General features: G+C 48.3%; 2 protein-coding genes and 1 long non-coding RNA gene across 4 annotated transcripts; 1 reads left to right on the top strand and 2 right to left on the bottom strand.

The window, feature by feature from the left end:
• Nucleotides 1–729: 729 nt before the first annotated feature.
• CYB5R1 (cytochrome b5 reductase 1) lies at nucleotides 730–5,903 on the bottom strand. The gene is given in 10 exon segments (XM_082414668.1): nucleotides 730–1,539; nucleotides 1,870–1,911; nucleotides 1,914–1,968; nucleotides 2,441–2,526; nucleotides 3,412–3,495; nucleotides 4,156–4,285; nucleotides 4,526–4,632; nucleotides 5,150–5,222; nucleotides 5,337–5,486; nucleotides 5,793–5,903. Coding segments are annotated over 10 exon segments (918 nt in total). The 5' UTR covers nucleotides 5,811–5,903; the 3' UTR covers nucleotides 730–1,366.
• Nucleotides 5,904–5,922: 19 nt separating this feature from the next.
• On the top strand, nucleotides 5,923–17,644 carry LOC309638582. Of its 2 annotated transcripts, none has more exons than XR_014251204.1 (4): nucleotides 5,923–6,503; nucleotides 7,942–8,003; nucleotides 13,552–13,663; nucleotides 16,238–17,644. It is a non-coding gene; the product is annotated as an uncharacterized lncRNA (long non-coding RNA). The 2 variants fall into 2 exon arrangements; XR_014251205.1 differs by having other exon boundaries at nucleotides 5,924–6,503; nucleotides 7,942–7,999.
• On the bottom strand, nucleotides 12,511–16,291 carry LOC309638578 (alpha-1,3-mannosyl-glycoprotein 4-beta-N-acetylglucosaminyltransferase-like protein MGAT4E). Its single transcript, XM_082414684.1, has 3 exons — nucleotides 16,193–16,291; nucleotides 14,788–14,947; nucleotides 12,511–14,223 (listed from the first exon to the last, which is right to left on the bottom strand). The coding sequence occupies exons 1-3, from the start codon at nucleotides 16,262–16,264 to the stop codon at nucleotides 13,079–13,081; spliced, it is 1,377 nt and encodes a 458-aa protein (XP_082270810.1). The 5' UTR covers nucleotides 16,265–16,291; the 3' UTR covers nucleotides 12,511–13,078.
• Nucleotides 17,645–19,678: the final 2,034 nt, after the last annotated feature.

The raw sequence follows: 19,678 nt of genomic DNA, 5'->3' as shown, positions 1-19,678 counted from the left end.
GAATTCCAGTACCACAATTTAGTGATGGTTCTACCCTAGGGAGTGTCCACAAGCCTTTCTTCCAGGGGCCCCAGGGGAAGCAGTATACAGTTCCATGCAGAAAAACAATGCCAACCTTCCTCCTGACCTGATGCATTGTTCTGTTCCAGTGTGACTAACAGAAGATCTGAAGAGGTGGCCCTGGTGTGACGCTGGGAGGGAGTGGACTGGGCCAGGCTGTTGGGGCAGGAGAAGGGCGGTCAGGACAGATGTACCTGGGGGCCAACTCTGTCCAGGCACCAACCAGTCTGGCCAGGGCTGGTGATGTCAGGTTACTTTTTAAAGGACAAGGCTTCTCTTCCAAATAGAAAGACAATACTTTGACTTATTTGCCAGGTACCTTGAAGGATAAATGCAGTGAAGAAAGGGCTAAGGGAAGGAAGGAGGGAAGGAGTGGCCAAACCAAGGACCACTGTGAGGGGTACCTGGGCTCCAAAAGCTTCCCTCTCACTTGTATTCTACTTCCTCCACCATAAAAGTTCTCCAGGGAGAAGTTGAGCTTCTGGCTCTGCTGAGACAGTTGCTAAGATGAGTGTGGAGTTTGGTGGCAGCTCACATTTCAGCACAGGGTACAACCGCTCAAAGGTTCTTTGGAAGACCCGGGGGAAATTCTGTGCTGGGAAACCCTTCCTCCCAAGATTCTCAGGCATGAAAAGCCTTGGAAACAAGGACCCCAGACACAACCACCTCTTTGGTAGAACACAAGGGCCTTAGCCCCATTTATTTGCATAAGCCAGAGGTTTCTGCCACAGTAACAGTCTTAGATCATGGGGAGCCCTTTCCCGCCAGCCTCGGCAGGGCCAGAGGGAGACAGACACACGAACACGTATTTCAGATTCCTTTCTCTGAGGTCTGAAGAAACCATCTCCTCCTCTCCTGTTGCCTCTAAAAGATTAGCTTTCTAAGTCTGCACCCCCCACCGCACACACAGTCTGCTATCGGTTAAGCACCAAATATTAAATCAAACTCATTAAACAGGTTTTTCTTTAACCACAGACACAAAGAAGGGTGTGATGCCATCAAGGAACCGGCCAGTCTTGGAACAAGTGTGTATGCTCCCTGCTTTCTGACCTGTGGAAGAGTCTGCTCCTTGAGCGTGACCTGGATGTTTCATCACAGGGAGACTGGGGAGCCTTCCAGGGAGTGACTCGGCTTGGGCCCTCTTCCACGGCTATAAGGATGTTGTTCCCGCAGGGACCATCAAGATTCCAGCTCCGGAGAAAGACAAAAAGGCTGACACTGTTGGGAAGGGCATCTAGGGCTTATAGCATTTGAGGGCCAACTCGGGGCAAATGGTGGCAGCGGGACCAGGGCAGTGAGGGGATGCTCAGTAGGTAAATCGCATCTTCTGCGAGTAGCCCAGTTTGTCTAGGTTGGGGTGGCAGGCCAGCTGCACCATCGGGGGTGGCCCACAGAGCAGCAGCAGCATATCGTCCCCTGGGGTGGGCAGGTGTTCCTGGATCATGTCGGCAGACACAAAGCCCTTGCTGTAGGCCCAATCTGCACGGGGAGAGGAGAGAATGACACTCCAGGTCCATGCTGGCAGCGGGGTGCAGTGCGGGGCCGGGGTGGGGTGGTGGTAGTCCAGAAAGGCTCCTGAGAGGGTACAGAGTTGTGGCGGCAGCTGGACGGGTCTCCTCAGCCTGCTTCAGCGGCACGGCCAGCCCTGCCACCCACCCGGTAAACAGGAACCGCGGGAAAGAGTCCAGGAGACCACTGTGTCCGTGAGCTCAGAGTTTGGCAGTGTCGGGCAGGGTCGGCTTCACTGAAACCAGAACCCACCAGCGGGCGAGGCCCTGATTTGTGGATGTCCAGAAATGGGGAGGGTACCTTCTGGGGGGTGATCCAGAGTGAACCAGAGCTTAAAGTGGTGGGATGTCGGGCCTGCAGCTCCTCCAAGTCCTCCCGTAAGATTATGTCCTTTTCAGTCTGAAATGAAGAGAAGCAAAGTCTTTAGGAACCTTCTCAGGTTCCTAAACATAACAACATAAAAAGTTCTCTGCTATAACAACTTTCCAACCAGGAAAGAAAAAGAAAACTGAAGTTCTAGGGAATAAGCAAGGGTTTTAGGGAGTTAGGATGAGGGGAGGGAGAGGGGAACAGCCTTTATTTACACAGTATGAAGGAATAAAGACGGAATATTTAACAACGGAGACTCAAGGAACAAGTTTCTATACTCAGGACTAGACTCCTTAAATGTTTTCTTTTTTTCTTTCCTTGTGGGCCAGGGAGGGAATTTGGCTCAGTGCTCTGTCCTCCTTATTGTGGAAGAGGACCCTCTACCCGCAGGGAGGCCTTGGGCAGAGGCTGAGCCAGACACTGGGCTAGTTTTGCCCGTTGGTACCACACCTCTCCCCACACAGTAACTCTGAAGTCCCAGGCCTGAGAAAAGGAACACAACCTGGTTGGCAAAAAGCAGAAAGCACTGGGTTGGGTCTTCTGGGCCTTTCAGGATAGCCTGGATCAGCTGCAGCACTGGGGTGACTCCTGCACACAGAAGCCCCACAGTGAGGTGCGGTGGCCACCCTCCCCATCCCTGCTCCTTAGCTGCCCAGCCCTTTCATCTTAATCCTACTTACTCACCCCTTCACTCTGTTTTCCTTTGTGTCCTAATTAATTCTCTACGCTCCCCCTGTGTCTTCACAGCACCTACATTTCTGGACAGATAGGCCCTTTACCCCAAACTCACTAAAATTCATATCTGGTAGGTGAATTGTGGTCATGTGCTCAAAATTCACATAAGTTTATATTGCTGAAATCCTTCTAAGGAACCAATCCAAGACTCTCTGGAAGTCCCTTGGAGGCTAAGGCTCCAGTATCACAGATGACTGCAAGTACCTACTGATTCAATGCTGAGATGCCTGGAGCCCTGGACGTGCAGGTTAAGTGCACGTGCTTTGGAACTGAGCAGAGCTGCACGCTAACCCTGCCTCTTGCCATGTGGACACGATTCAACCTCTCTGAACCTCCGTGTTCCCATCCGTAAAATGGGAAGGCTTGTACCTATGTCATAGACACGTATAAAGAGTCTAGCACAGTGTTTAACATAGGGAAATGTCCAATGTTAATTTTCTATCTTCTCGACTGTCCTATTCTTAGCTGCTTCTCTGTTCTCACCTAAAATTTATTAGATTCATTCCATGTGAGGTCTTGGGAGAGCCCACATGATTTGTCTCTCTCATTCTGTCAGTTAAAATAGATTTTTGGGGGTTTCTACCTGATTATGATTTTGTCTTGTAGCAACTGGGGAGCCCTAGGCATTGCTGGGAATCCCCTGATTAAGTTTGGCCATGATTACCAAACCTTCTGAGGGTCACCTGGAAGCTGCCACGGCAACAGTCACAATGGTGGGAGGGAGCAGGGGACAAGCACCTGTGCCGCCGGCAATCATTCCCAGTTTCCTGGCCACTCTCGGTTCTGGTGGAGACTTTTTGTTGGGCTGAATGCTAAACATCCCTGAGAAGTCCAGTGGAGAGAGGGATGAAAGAACAGTCAATTCAGGGAACTAAGAAAACAAATGCAGAATCGAAAATACGCCCCAGGCCAGTTCTGCAGCTGCTGTGGAATCTGATCCTGGAGCTTGGGTATTGAGCCAGCCCTGACAACAAGACACTTGAGGGACAATGGGGCCAGGACTGTCTGTCCCACATTATGAGCTACAAGTCAGTTTAGGAACACACAGTGAGTCATAAGCTGACTCCCACAGAGGGTCACTCCCTGCTCAGGGCGACAGGCATGAGGCCAGGTGTGAATCTATTTTCCCAAGTGGCACAGAGCAGCTCCCAGGCTTGCTAATGCACCCAGCTGTTCCCACTGGAAGGGCTAAACGCATCTCTGGCTCTCTGCACAGCTCGGCCTGAGAGGCGACTCTCTGAGGGAGAGAGAGGCCCGCGTTTGCATTAGTCATCTCCAGGGCTGTCACGGTGGGTGAAAATTCACCGGAACTGATCCCTGTGTCAAGAGGGGCTGAGGAACACGCCTTTCTATAACGTCAGGGCTGTGTTTACAGGAGGGGCAGCTGGCCCTTACCCGCGTGAGCACACACACATGGACACACAGAACCACACTGTGTGGAGAGGACGCCGGGCACCGGAGACGTGGGAGCTAGGCCATTACCTTTCCCAGCGTAAGTGAGCAACCCACTTGGCCCCCGAAACTCCACCACGTCCCCAGTCTTCAGGCTATCCAGGTACTGAGACATCTTTCCCCCCTCAGGAAATCTGGGGTGCACACCCTTCAGGTAGACCTGATAAGACAGAATGGAAAGTACTTTGTTTGGAATGTCCCTGGTTTCTGAGACCCCTGTTGGCTGAATCTGCCTGAAGCAGGGCAGGGGTGACACACATGCTCTCTCTTCCCAGTCCACATACTTTCTTCCTGTCCACAAAGGACACGCATCTCCTCCTATCAACACATCTTGGAAGTTTCTACAGATCCCAGAGGGAGGAGGATAAGGGGCTCCTGGGGCTCCTTCCTACCTTCTTACCTTGATGACAAGATCCACATAGCCTTGGTCCTCATCGCTGGTGATGGGAGTGTACGGCCTGATGACCAGGCTGCCATCGATCCTGGCAGAGAGGTAGACATGTTTGCCTGGGGACCACGTGCAGAGCTACGTAAGGGCTCCTGTGGAGGTGCTGCATTCCTGTTACCTTTCAAAATAATCTGGGAGGTTTGAGAAGACAGAATCGTCTTGCTCCGTGCTGGGGCCCCAGGGAGCTACCAGGCAGGGAGGATTCACCCCTTTGAGCCCCCAGCTGGATCCCTCATAAACTCCCATCTGCTGAGATTCTTATCAGTGACTGCCAGGACCTTAGTAGTGAGTTGAGGGTCTGGGCAATGGGGAAAAGATTAGTGCTTGCTCAGTGGGCATATGAGCAAATCCTGCAGGAAGGAGGGAGGACTGCTGAGTGTCGAAGATATCTAGGGGCACAGAAGCCACACCCTAGTGTGGCCCAGGGCACCTCACAGCCTGGAGGATACGCAGCCTGGTGGGGAAAGGGTGATGGAGTGGGGAGGCACTAGACTGAAGCAGCGCGTTTCAGGAGACCCCAGAAGGGGCTCACCCTATTAGAGTACCAGGGAAAGGAGCCCACGCCACGGTTCTTACCCACAGGCAGCCCCAGAACGTGGTGGGCGGTGGGCAGGGCAAAGCGGAACCTCTTGGTGTTGTGGTTCACGGTCTGGAGGATGGATGACAAGCGTCTCACCAGGCAGGTCTGGTGTCGCCAACTCCCCGGGGCCTCCCAACCACAGCCGAGCGGAACTCCGGTCCCCTCCGCTACTCCACAACTCACTGTCTTGTCTAGCAGTCGCAGCAGGTACTTCTCATTGGGGTCCAGGAGCGTGATCCGCGGCCGGCGGGACCTCCGCACCAGGTAGGAGCCCAGAGCCAGGCCGAGCAGAGTCAGCAGCCCCACCCCCAGGGAGGCCAGCAGGACTGGGCTCTGCGGGCAGAGGGGGCAGCGTGACGGTCGCGCTGGGGAAGAGCCCAGGGCGTGGGCGGTGACGGGCCCCTACGACCTGCCCCCCGGGTGGCGACCCCGAACTCCGGCGCAGGAGCAAGCCGAGCTCAGGGGGCAGCTTGGATGGGGTCCCCAGCCCGAGCGTGCGGTACCGGGACCCCGGCATCCAGGGCGGGTGTAAAGCCCTGCGGGGCGGGGTCGGCGGTGAGAGCCGCTGGTCCGGACCTGAGTGTCGGGAACCATAAGGGGCGGAGTCCCCTGGTGCGGGATACGGAGCGAGGGTCTCACCGGCTGCAACCCCATCATCAATAGCCGCGTCCTCCACCTCGCAGCCAGCGCCCAGATCCCACAATGCGCCGCGGGGCGGCAAGGAGGCGGGGCCTGTAGGGGGCATGGCCTGACTGGGCGGGGCCCGGTAGGGGCGAAGTCACTCCGCGCCCCACCTCTTTCCTCCGGACTCGGCTCCCAGGTACTCCTACAAGGAGGGGCTGCAGCTCCAGACCCTCCTCCGCAGACTTCTGTCCCTGCTACTTAGACCGCTTAGCCTCGAACAGGGAGAGAGTCCTGTCAAACGTAGAACCACACCAAGCTGGAACTGGAAATCTCCAAGTCTGCAAATTGCTTAGCAGGGAGGAATCTGGCGTTCAGAGAGAGACAGGCTCAAAGTAGAGCAGGAGGGCCTGAAACTGATCATTGTGTAGTCACGTTAGTTCTTCAAAAGGCAGACTTTCAACCAGAGGATTCACAGCCTGGCCAAGTCTCCTCAGGAATGACAGTGGCATCTTCATTTCCTGCTTCCGTGACTGGTTTTGCTCACATGGCCAGGCCCTCATGCCATCAGCCTCATTCAGGAGCTCCTTTTGGGTCCAGATCAAGCTTCTCATCTGGATCTGGGTTCTCCAGCCCCCGGGGCCAAAGACCTGGCTTTGGGGGCAGACTGGACTGAATCAGAACCTGGACGACTTCCTCAACTTCTTTCTGACTCCTGTCTACAGATAGGTAAGTGCTATAAGACATGTAATGTGCTTAGCATGTGGCCTGTCATAGAACAAAACACTCAACAGATATCAGCTGCTACAATGACTCTCTGCAGACAGTGCTGATGCTCGGTTAGAGATTCTAGCTGAGCCCTGCTGGCAGCAGAGGCAGGGGACAGGAGGAGACAGTAACAGATGCTGAGGGCCAGGAGCCACACATCGGCCGAGATGCCCATTCCCTCTCATACCCAGTTCCCAGCCGGGTTGACGTTTGCTCTTGATTTCTCCTGAGGCCTCTCTCCCTAGCCTGTAGATGCCCATCTTCTCTTCACTGTGCGTTCACATGATCTTCGCTGTGTGTGTCTGAGTTGGCAACCTTTTTCTGTTTGGGTCAGATGGTAAATATTTTGGTGGCATACGGTCTGTGTAGCAATTATTCTGCTTTGCTGTTGTAGCATGAAAGCAGCCATAGATAATACGTAAATGAATAAAAGTAACTACTTTCTAATAAAATTTTACTTACGAAAACAGGTAGTAGATCCTCATCCAGGATTGCCAAAATCCCTCAAATAAGCTGATACGCAGCCCCTTACAGACCCACAGAAAAGTACTCGGAGACTGTTCTGGGAGGCCGCCCAGACTCTCCAGTCTGGATTTGGACACGGAGAGACACCCCCAAGTGACCCAAAGGACACTGCTCAGGTGACGAGCACTGACCTCCAGCCTGCCCACCAGAGAAGTCACCTGATTCCTGCCCAGGCCTGCACGGGGCCCCATCCGCCACCATCCAGCCATGTTCCAGGCCAGCTCAGAATGGTCTTCACCAGACTGGACAATGCGTGGTGAAGCTCCAGGCACAGAAGAGCCTCCTAATTCCAGCCTCCTGAGACAACCACCCTTCTCTGTCATGTATACATCTAAGAAAGATAAAAATTCCCATGTTCCATGCATTTTGTGTTGACCAGTAAAATGAAAGCAAAGTCTTAGGGTGAGGTTTCCATTTAAAAATTCCAATAAGGGCTTTTTCAGCTGACAAAAACCTGTTTTGCATTGGCCTGGTAATTCTTCTTTACCTTGTTATTTTGCTATGGCTCTCAGTCAGATGCTATGTATATTTTGTTCAGCTGTTCTAGTTGTCTTCACTAAGAAGTTTCAAATTACCTAGATTGCTATTATAAAAAACTTTTATGTACGACTTGAAAAGATCTTCAAGACACAACCATTAAATGAAAATACTCAGGCTTCAATACAGTAGATTCACTACAAAATTATTAGTTAATGCAAAAAAAAATCTACACATTTCTATTCAGTGTAATTACAAATAAAGAAACTACAGAAGATTCTGTTACTGATGGTTTGTCTGACTATGAACACTATAAAAACTCTCCTGATTAAAACAACTAAATATGTGACTCTGAAGGACATTGATTGTCTCTGTGTCCCATTGATTTTTCTCTTAGGTGACTTTCTGCTCGGCTTCTCCTTTGAGCAAAGTGACTGGAGGGAGAAACTTCCACAGTAGGTAAGACTTGGGTTTTGGCCTCAAATAATGTGGAGGTGACTGTTAGTTTTGCCTCTTTTAGGAATTTATATAAATGGGATCGTACAGTATGTGGTCTTTTGTATCTAGCTTCTTTTTTGCGTTATGTTTGTGAGATTTATCCGTATTGTTGTGATAGTAGTTTATTCATTTTCATTGCTGAGTAGTGTTCCGTTGTATGATTAGATCAAATTTATTTACCCGGTCTACTACTGACGTTCGTTTGGGTTGCCTCCAATTTGTGACCGTTAAAAATAATGCTCCTGTATACATTGTCGTACATGTCTCCTGGGGCACAGGTACTTGGATGAGTGTTTACCCAGGAATGGGATTAACCCATCGTCAGGTGCACGATATTTGATTCAGTGGATTCTGCAAACAGTTTCCTAAAGTGATTGGGCCGAGTTGCACTTCCACCAGTAGTGATGAGAAGTCTTGCTTTTCTACATCAGAAGTTCACAAATATTTTCTGTAAAGGGTCAGACAGTAGATAGTCTAGATTTTGTGAACTATACAGCCTCTGTCGCTGCTATTCAACTCTGGCCTTGCAGCATGAAAGTGGTCCTAGACAATGTATAGACAGGTGGTCATGGCTGTGCTCCGATACAGCTGTGTTTGCAAAGCAGTCGGTGGGCTGTGTTTGGTCCATGGGCCATAGTTTACCAATCCTTGTTCTCTGATACATCCTTTCCAATATGCGGTGCTTCAGTCTTTTTAATTTTAGCCATTTTAATTTTTATTTGCAGTTTCCTGAGGAGAAATGAGATGAACTCCTTTTGAAACACTTCCTCTTTTGCAAAGTTCCTTGTTGAAGTTTTTGGCCCACTGGGTTGCCTGTCTTTTTCTCATTCATCTGTACTAGTTCTTTATACATTTCTGGGTGGACATTCTTTGTTCCATGTACTACAATACTCCTCCCACTGCGTGGCTTGCCATTTCTTTCTCTTCATGATGTTTCTTCATATGACATTAAATTCGGCCTATATTGAAGATTTCTTTCCTTATATTTTCATTGTTTTTTGTTTCTTCTAGTTTACTAAATTCTTATGATGGATGCTTACCTTTTTAATTTTCAGTCTTGTTTATTTTATAATTTATAGTCTCACTTATTTTCACTTAAGGCTATAAATTTCCTTCAAGAACAGGATTAACTGCACGACCCAACTTTTCCTATTAGTAATTCCATTATGGTTCAGTTCTAAATATTTTCTAACTTCCATTGTGATTTTTCTTTAGCTTATGAGTTATTTAGAAATATGTGTGTATGCCAAAAAATATGGGTTTAAAAATCTTTCTTTTTATCATTAATTTAGAAGCCAGGTAGGTTAGAAGCTAACTGTATTGTTGTCAGTGAACTTGGGGTGCCACTTCAATTCTTCGGGACTTGTTGAGATGCTGCCCGGTCAATTTTCATGTATGTTCCATGTATGCCTTTAAAAAAATTATAAAGGATGCAATGTTCTATATGTGCCCATTGGGTCAAGCTGGCTGATTGTATTCCAACCTTACTAATTTTGTTTTTTGGCTGGGGAGAGTATTGTAGATCTATCAGTTACTGAGATATGTTAGAATCTCCCACTATGATGGTGAATTTAGCAATTTCTCCTTGGGTGTTTTGTTAATACTAATTTTGTCTCCTTGAGGTAAAGTCTACAGTTAAATACATTGTTTTAGCTCCCTCATCAGGTTCATCTTTCATCAAACAACCCCTAAGATATGTCTTGATCTTCTTTATCTCTGGTGATGCTTCTTTTTCTTTTCCCCTTAATGTCTGTCTTGTCGGATATCGTTTATTTTAGTTGTATTAGCCAGGTATATCTTTTTTCCATGCTGTTTCTTCCAGCTTTTCTGTTATTAGGTTTCAGGTAAGCCTCTTATAAATAGGAAAAGCTGTATATTTTTTAAAATTAGACAATCTTTTTTAGCTAATGAGTTTGGTTCATTTTCATCTATCAGGTAATATTTATATTTATGAATTTATGCTATTACATCAAGTATCTTCTACTTTTCTTTTTTCTCCCTCTCTTATTGCCTTTTAGGAGACCTGGTTGAGTTTTTCTTTTCTTTCTCATTACTTTTTTTTTTTTCTCTCCCTCTCTCTGGTTTTGGCAGTAAACACTATTTCTAGCCTTTGGAGTTATCCTAGAAATTTAATGTGAATATTTTTACCTAATATTTGAAGTTAATACAATAATGATTTTTTTTTCTTCTGGTTCTCACTATGGTGTCTTATTTCCTTGTGTGTTTCGTGATTTTTTTTTTTTTACTATGAGTTTCTATTCTTTAGAACTTTGTGAGGATTCTTTGAGTCCTAAATTCTTCAAAAGATTTGCATTTGCCTTTTCCAGGCATCTTGGGGGAAATTACCAACTTGAGTGGTGGCCAATTTAAAATATTATCTTGGCTGGAGATTTTTGAGATCACCTCGTAGTGTTGAGTCAGGTGGCTGCAAATCTACACAAGGGACGGCTTGTGTTTGGGAATATCAGGGGAGATATTTTCCCCTCTAGTAGATTTTGTTTCTGTCCCATTTAGTGGTGTGTATTTTTCCCTAGTTCTCTCTGTTGAGTGTGCAGCCCTTGCTGTTGCGGCTTTACGTGGTTGTCTCCCATATCTTGAAATCCTAGGTTATCCTGACCTTTTCCCGTCCCTTGCACCCCGCTCAGCCCAGTGTCCCAGGCACTTGACTAATTCCCTCAGGGCAAAAGCCAGCTTCAGTCCTTATTTACCTATCTGGAGTCCTATTTTTGTTTAATTTTTTGGTCTCTGAGAATTTCTCATATTGTTTTCATTCCAGTGATACACATAACAACGGCTTTTAAGCGTTATGTGTAGCATATTTAGTTGTTTTAATCAGGAGAGTTTTTATAGGGTTCATAGTCAGACAAACCACCAGTAACAGAATCTTCTGTAGTTTCTTTATTTGTAATTTCACGGAATAGAAATGTGTAGTTTTTTTTGCGTTAATTAATAATTTTGTAGTGAATCTACTGTATTGAAGCCTGAGTGTTTTCATTTAATGGTTGTGTCTTGAAGATCTTTTCAAGTCGTACATAAAAGTTTTTTTATAATAGCAATCTAGGTAATTTGAAACTTCTTAGTGAAGACAACTAGAACAGCTGAACAAAATATACATAGCATCTGACTGAGAGCCATAGCAAAATAACAAAGTCAAGAAGAATTACCAGGCCAATGCAAAACAGGTTTTTGTCAGCTGAAAAAGCCCTTATTGGAATTTTTAAATGGAAACCTCACCCTAAGACTTTGCTTTCATTTTACTGGTCAACACAAAATGCATGGAACATGGGAATTTTTATCTTTCTTAGATGTATACATGGTATCCCATGATGTTATTCTGTTTCTAATGAAATGGGAGAATAAATATCCTAGGGAGAGACCATTAGTTATATTCAAAGATTCTTTTCATAAGTTTAAATTTAGGAAATATTTCAAAACCAAAAAAAAAACTACAAACCTCCTCATTTATGTTGTTGTTGTTTTTAAAAAATATTTATTTATTTATTTATTTGGTTGCACCAGGTCTTAGTTGTGGCAGGCAGGCTCCTTAGTTGCGGCATGCATGTGGGATCTAGTTCCCTGATCAGGGATCGAACCCGGGCCCCCTGCATTGGGAGCGCAGAGTCTTATCCACTATGCCACCAGGGAAGTCCCCTCATTTATGTTTTTATTGGGGTTCATCAATTTCAATCATCAAATTAGAGAGAATCAGAACCGATATCACATTTAATTTTAATTACTGATTTTTGTGTTATGTCCTTTGTTGATGTCATCCATGTTTGGTTCATCTTATTATTCATATTACCTTGAACAGCACTTAACCTTAAGTTTGCATCCGAATATTTGCTGAATAGATACACGAAGGAATATGTAATACCAACTCATTTTTTCAGTGGAAGTAGAAGGATTTCTGTTCTAAGTTACATACGGTTTCTTCCCTCAAGAAGGTTATAGCTGCTGGTTTAGTTATTCTTAATTTTTTGAGGCAGATATGGAACATTTCAATGCTCTGATGGAAGCAAAGTATCCTCTCAGAAAAATGCACATATGAATTCATACCAAATTTTGCACACAGTTCTAGGGTATTCACAACTACTTGAAATGTCTATTCCTGAATCCCAGCTAAGCAAACTTTCCTCCAGCAAGGTCTTAACCTTGACACATTGGAGGTTTGGGTCTTCCTGTGGTCTAAATGTGTCCCCACAGAATTCATACATTGAAACCCTAACCCCCTAGTTGATGGTATTAGAAGGTGGAGCCTTTGGGAGGTGATTAGGGCTTGAGGGAGGAGCCCTTGTGAGTGGGATTTCTGCCCTCATAAAAACGAGAGAGCCCTCTCACCCCCTTGTGAGGTACACACATGAGGGCGCAGCAGAAAGACGGCCGTCTATGAACCAGGATGTGAGCTCTCCCCAGACACTGAATCTGCCAGCACCTTGATCTTGGACTCCCAGCCTCCAGAACGGTGAGGAATAAAGTTCTGTTGTTTACGAGCCACCCAGACGGTGGCATTCTGTTATAAGAGCCCGAACAGACTGAGACAGGTGTGTCAATGTGAGGCAAAGGCAGTCCCACCTCCACGATCATGGTGCTGTCAAGACTGTGGCAGTTCCAGATAGGGCGGCAGCTCCTTCCTGCAAAGACCCTAGGATGTTATACTTGTGTGTAGATAAAAATCAAGGCAGTTCACAGTGACTCCTTCCCTCTCACTGGCCCTTGGGAGGTGGAAGTGTATTATCTTGTTTGTGCCCCTCATCAGACTGTGTCCGCTCTCTTAATCAGCCTACAAAAACCAGAATTAGGGTGACCATACATCTCGGCTTGCCTGGGACCATCCTGGTTTATATCTGTTGTCTAGTGTCGTTTCGAATAGTGCTTCTTTTTGCTCTCACTCTCAAGAGTGTCCCAGTTAGAACAACAAATCACGTGGTCACCCAACTCAGAGTGAGCAGGCCTCCATCAATTTCTAGCTTTATTTCTTGCCAACCACGTAGATTCCATTCCCCAGCCCCGTCCTTCCCGGATTGGCGGTGTGCTGGCTAATTCTCCTCTTCCTCATCCTCGGTGATCCAGGCTTTGATCTGCCTGATGAGGAGCCAGGACTCTTGAGGTGCTAGCACCAGCAGCCGTATGCAACTCAGCTCCTCCACGGAACCTTCCTCATAAGACACCATCTGGTCCAAATGTCCTGCCACCATTGGACCTAGCAGCATGTAGCGAGCACAGCCTTTGAAATCCTCCAAGGGGCCGTAGCCCAGTTCCACTTGCCCTTGCTCCAGCTTGTACTGCCTTTGTTTGCCAGACCCTGTCAGCACCTCTATCCGGATGACTTTCTGTGGCTTCTCCAGGACCACTGTCAGGTGGTTGCCTTTGACAGGACTGAGGGTGGCGAAGCTCTCCTTGTTCAGAGTGTAGGCGTACTGGGGGACATCGTTCAGCACCGTCACCATGTCCGTGCGGACACTGGCGGTGACGTTGTCTCGTTCACCAAAGACCTTTCCCTTCTCTGCAGGAAAGCACGTGTTCTCGAGCACAGAATCATTGCTCATGTGGTAGAAGGCTGAGGAACCGAAACGAACTGGAACGTTCTGGGCCAGGAGAAGACGGAATTCAGAGAGAAGCAAGTGAGTAGGAGTGTCCTTGTGGAAAAGGAGGAAGAAAGAGGTCAAGCGGGGGAGATCGCTGGAGTGGGAAACTTTCCCAGAGAAGCTCAGGCTGGAGAACTCCAGGGTCACCCAAGGCAGCTCTTTCCAGGCTGACAGTGCCCAGTAGACGGTAGAGATAAACCTGGGGACACAGTGAACCGAGTCTTCCAGCATCAGAAAGCTTTCGGAGAGGTTCGCAGCGAAGTGCATGAGGAGGGCGTAGTCCGCCTTCTGCCTGGAGTACGGGGCCTCGCAGGGGGAGGAGTGGCTGGCGTTGTGCAGACCGCCCGGGACAGGGGGGCCGCCGAGCCGGCCACGGACCGCGAGCAGCTGCTGGGCCTCAGTGTGCGCTCGGAAGAGGTCGGAGATATTGGCGGTCGTCTGGCTGAGCCATTCATGGTCAGAGTCGGACAGGGAGGCCAGCACCACGATGCACTCCGGCTCGGGTCCCGAGGACGCCTGGAACAGGGGCCGCGGGGTGTTCCGGAGGCGGCTCCCGTGGGGCTGCTGCGCTGAGGAGACGCCCACCGTCAGCAGCTCTGGGGGGCGGAGGGGCCGTCCGCACTTCGAGAGGGTGGGGAGGCCCCGGCTCTCTCCCCACACGGCTGCCCCTTATGGTCAATACCCGAGATAAGCTCACACGTCCTCTCCCCGGGGCAGTTGACCTCTGGACAGAAGCAGGGACGTGGTTTTAGCTCATCACTGCCATGAAAGGCTGTTGGGGGGTCCTTATGAAGGACAAGCCTCCCTCTGAGGGGAGAGGCTGCCAGGTACCAAAGGAGAGTTTGCTGGCCTTGACCTCAGAGTTCTCTCAGTGGCCATGGATCAACCAGACCTGGGCTGGAGGCTCTCCAGGGACCCGGGTAGACCTGGAGCCCAGGGGTCTGCACCACCACCCTCCGCCCCCTCTGTCCAGGCTTCCCCGTGCTGCCCCCGCGGGGGTCCTCTCCCAGCCGGTCCCCCTTCCCTGAGGGGCCTGTCCCACGGGGACCCTGCCTCAGAGCGCCCTCCCCTTCCACCCACCTTCCTCTCCCTGCTTGGAATATGTACCTCGTCTACCTTCTGCCAGTCTGACCAATGCTTGCCTGCCAGCCACTTCTCACTCTTTTCCCGGGGAGGGGCTCCAGCCAAGAATTTGTACTTGGCATGTCGGAGCAAAGGGGAGGTTTTCTGCATGTCCTTGAAGGCCTCCAGACGGTTCTTGATTTCGGAGCTGATTTGCTCCTGGTTGAGCTGCCCCAGTATTTTCTTCTTTTCCTCCTGCTTAGAGGAAGATAAGCATCAGCCCTGAGCTTTTCCCTTAGATGCCTGGAGTCAATTGAGGGTCAGGTTCCCCTTTCAGGACAGGCCAGGCAAGCCCCTGGATGCGGTCAACCACTATCCCCCCCTCATCACGGGAACACGCAGGGCTTTCTTAAAGGGGTGCTGGGCCCTGGAGTCAGGGGAGGGGCCCCCAGTTCTGTGCGGAATGCCTGCGGGAAGGTCCCGGGCTTATGTTGAGTGAGGACTTGTCGGCCCGCACCGGGGCCCACATCTCCCTCTACTCCACTCTCGGGCTGGCAGATGTCATCCAACTCGGTGCAGACTGTGCTGGGCTGTGGGACAGACACTGAAGGCAGTGCCTGGCCCAGTCCTCAGCTCTAAAGGCCTTTCTTTCGCCCAGTTCTGACCACACACACATTTCTGAACCGCCTTCCCGCGCCTGCCTTACGCTAAGCTCTGGCTGGTCTGACAAGGATCCTCTGGTCCTGAGCTTCCATGCCGACTTCATACACAAACACGTGAAGGGGTCATGGTTGCATCTGATGCCGGAAGGCAAGCACAACCTGCATTTACGTTTTGCAGATGAATTCAGCAAGTTAGCGGAAGACTTCCTACAGTGACAGTGTCCCCAAGGACATGTGACCTGTGAATCCTGAGCCTGGGGCTTGAGCCTGGTGCTGCCTTTGAAACCCACCTGCGGGTCACCCCCCAGTTCACCTGCCTTCCCAGGCTCCCCGTGCCTCCCCACAAACTGCGCCTAATCCAACAGCAATAATGACATATTATAAGCATCCTCTAGCTTTCACAGCTACAAAAATTTCAGAAATTTCAGAGAAGCGTGGGCTCTAGGACCCACGTGACCTGTGCTGGGCCGGTGTCCTCCACAGGCAGGTGGTGTATTATACGTTGGGGAGGAGTTACTTCGGGGCCCTGAGTGCCTGTCCCTGTGTGAGGACGGGAGGGATGACGACTCCGGCTCTGGAGAGGGACACCTTCGAGCCCCCCACCCGCCCCCCACAGGTGTCCTGGAAGCTCTCTGCCCTCCCTCCCTCCTCGCCTTTACTCAAACCTTATACGTATTTCAAGGCTGGTCCAACATTTATCTTTTCTCTGACCCTCTCCTGATTTTTCAAGAGCTTTCTTCTTAGAACTTCCACAGTGATTTTAGAGTGTTTGCATAACTGGAGAAACTTCCCCCCCACTGAAGGATTGGCAAGTGGTCCAAGCTCAGCCTCAGGGACTCACCAACAATAAACTGTATTTAAGATGCTCTTCATTTTTCTCTTGGAGGAAGAAGCTCAGGAGGATCAAGGTCATGGCAACTGTGATGTATTTCCACAGGCAGTGATGCGTGCTGCCGGGGCCCCGAGCAGCTCTGCAGGGACGTGGCAGGTGTGGTGCTGCGTCCTCTGCTCCCACTTCCTTCCCCCCTCCTCCCCGACGCCACTGCCAAACGACTTCCCTAGCCTTTCCCACCGACGTCGACCTCCCCCTGCGTGTAGCCCCCTCAGGGAAGACAAAGGCCAGGAAGGTTGGTTCTGTTCAGCCTCCACCTTCCTCACCTCCCGTCTGGGCTTCCAGGTGAGACTGGAGCAGCTTCTGTCACTTACCCACTCTTGGAGCAGAGACCCAGCCAGAAGGATGTGTCACCAAGAAGAGGAAAGCAAGGGTTCGGTATTAATCAACCTCAGACCTTAAACTCAAGCCAGAGTCTCCACTTGGGTGTTACTGGCCACTAAATTGGGTCTTGTCTGTTGGTTCCCACTTACTTTTGTGTCTGATCCTTCCCAGGATTATGGTTGGCAGATTATGAGGTTATGAATCAAGTCAGAGAAACAAAGGGAAACTAGTTAGTATGTGTCTCTCTCCCACCCTGGACTGGTCAGAAGGACGGAAACCTAAAAATGGCTGGAAATTCCTAATCATGTGACGTCTTGACAGGGTTTAGAGTGTTACCTCCGTTGGAGTTTTTTGTCTAAAATGTGGCTTGAGGGTTTATCAGAGAGCAGGGATTTCTATGAAATCAAGGAGAAAAAACTTTAACGCTGCAGGATGGGGGCCCAGAGGGCTCTTCTGAGGCGGCTGAACCTGGGCATCCTCCCAGGAGACCCTGCTTGACAACCATTGTTCACCTTGAATGGGGGCTGCTCAGCACCCCAGCTTCACAGCAAGCACCTGCTTCTGGGTAGAGGGGGATCACGTTTGAAAGCCAGCTTTCCAGGCTTTCATCTCAAACCCAGAAGTTTGGAAATTAACTGTGAGTTTGAATCAAATGGACGAGGTGGGTATTGAACGACCCCTCCCGTTCCTGGAGGGCTCCCAGCCGGCCCCTCCCTCCTGGGCTGCGGTCACGCCTGGCTGCCTGCGGGGTCTCTAAGTCACCACAAATAGGACCTCAAATCTCCAGTTCTCCCTGGGGCCCAGAACTGCCCAGGTGGCCTCTGAAGTTTCCTTGTCTTCTCCTTCTCTGTCCTTTTTCATTACTAAGAATATATTTTAGCTCTTTCTGCTCTCCCCTCCCCATGCTAACATGCTTGGCTAGGCACTAGGCAAAATGTAGATTTGGGGAGGGAGACGCAAGAGGGAGGAGATATGGGGAAAAATGTGTACGTATAACTGATTCACTTTGTTATACAGCAGAAACTAACACACCACTGTGAAGCAATTATACGCCAATAAAGATGTTAAAAAAATGTAGATTTGGCCTTTTACTGAGAAAAGAAGATAATGAGATGACATCGTCTCTTGATGTATCAATATTTAGTTTTGTTTAAGGTGTTCAGAATAATAACTTTACTTACATATATTGCAAAATGATTACCACCATAAGTTAACATTCATCTCCTCATATAGATACCAAAAAAAAGGAAAAGAAAATTTCCTTGTGATGAGAAGTTTAAAAAAAATTTATTTATTTATTTTTATTTATTTGGCTGCGCCGGGTCTTAGTTGTGGCACGCAGGATCTTTCAGTTGCAGCGTGCGGGCTCTGAGTTGCGGCATGCGTGATCTAGGGAAAGAAGCCAGGTCCCCTGCATTGGGAGCGTGGAGTCTTAGCCACTGGACCACCCGGGAAGTCCCGTGATGAGAATTTTTAAGATTTACTCTCCCAGTAACTTTCAAATATACTATACAGAGAGTTTACTACAGTCCCCACGCTGTACATCACACCCCCAGGACTTATTTATCTTATAGCTGGAAGTTTGTACCTTTTGATCACCTTCCTCCAATCCGTTCTCCCTCCCCCACCGCCTCTGGTAACCACAAGTCTGATCGCTTCTGTGACTGTTATTTATTTATTTCTAGATTTCACACACATGTGAGATCGTACAGAATTTGTTTTTCTCTGTCTATTTCATTTAATATAGTGCCCTCAAGGTGCCCTCTGTCCTTGTCACAAATGGCAGGATTTCCTTCTTTTTATGGCCAAATAGTATTCCATTGTACGTATGTATGTATGTATCTATCTATTTATCTATTTCTTTATCACATTTTCTTTATCCATAATAGTGTTGTTTTGACAAGGCCATCTACCTAAAAACTGTAGCCTTCTAACAGGGCATAACTTTTTTTTTTTGATTTATTTTATTTATTTATGGCTGTGTTGGGTTTTCGCCTCTGTGCGAGGGCTTTCTCTAGTTGTGGCAAGCGGGGGCCGCTCTTCATTGCGGTGCGCGGGCCTCTCACTATCGCGGCCTCTCTTGTTGCGGGGCACAGGCTCCAGATGCGTAGGCTCAGCAATTGTGGCTCATGGGTCCAGTTGCTCCGCGGCATGTGGGATCTTCCCAGACCAGGGCTCGAACCCACGTCCCCTGCATCGGCAGGCAGACTCCCAACCACTGCGCCACCAGGGAAGCCCAGGGCATAACTTTTTGAACTAAAAACTTTTCTCCTCCCCCTCTCTTCCCCACTTTGAATCTTCTTCCAATTTTTGCTCTTTTTCCCCCTCCCTCTTTCTCCTCTGGGAACCAAAAAACAAAAAATCAAACAAACAAAAACTATTCAAAGTTTTGTATTGAAGTTAGGATGGTTAGAGAAGATCTAAAACATTTTTTTTGAATTAACAGTTATGTGTAACCTTGATGTACAATTTATTATTTTTTCTTTTTATGGTCAGTGATTTTTAAAATCCTGTTTAAGAAATATTGTATACTACAGGGTTGCAAAGATATTCTCTTATGTTTCTTTCTAGAAGCTTTACGATTTTGGTTTCTCCCCCCAGCTTTATTGAGGTACAGCTGACAAATAAAAATTATATATATTTTAAGTGTACAACTTGATATTTTGATGCACATTTACATCGTGAAATAATCACCACCATCTACATAGCATACCCATCGCCTCTCATGGTTACCATTTCCTTCTTTCCTTCCTTCTCTCTCTCTTCTTTTCTCTTCTCTTCTTTTGTTTTCTTTCTTTTGTTATTAATCTTAAGACCCTTAAGATCTACCCTCTTAGCAAATTTCATGTATAAAATACAGCATTGTTAACTATATTCACATTGCTGCACATTAGATCTCCAAAGCTTATGAATCTTCGCATATTTTGATAAGATCTCTGCACTTCTCCCGTCCCCCGGCCCCTGGCAACCAACATTCTACTCTTTGCCTCTCTGAGGTTCGTTGTTTTAGATTTTACGTATAAATGAGATCATGCAATGTTTGTCTTTCTGTGTCTGGCTTATTTCACTTAGCATAATGTCCTCCCAGTTCATCCATGTTGTCACAAATGG

Source organism: Balaenoptera physalus, assembly GCF_965194825.1.
Source record: "Balaenoptera physalus genome assembly, chromosome: 1".
Taxonomy (NCBI): Eukaryota; Metazoa; Chordata; class Mammalia; order Artiodactyla; family Balaenopteridae; genus Balaenoptera; species Balaenoptera physalus.
Note: the sequence above shows the minus strand (reverse complement) of the source record. Positions and strands in the feature narration are given on the sequence as shown.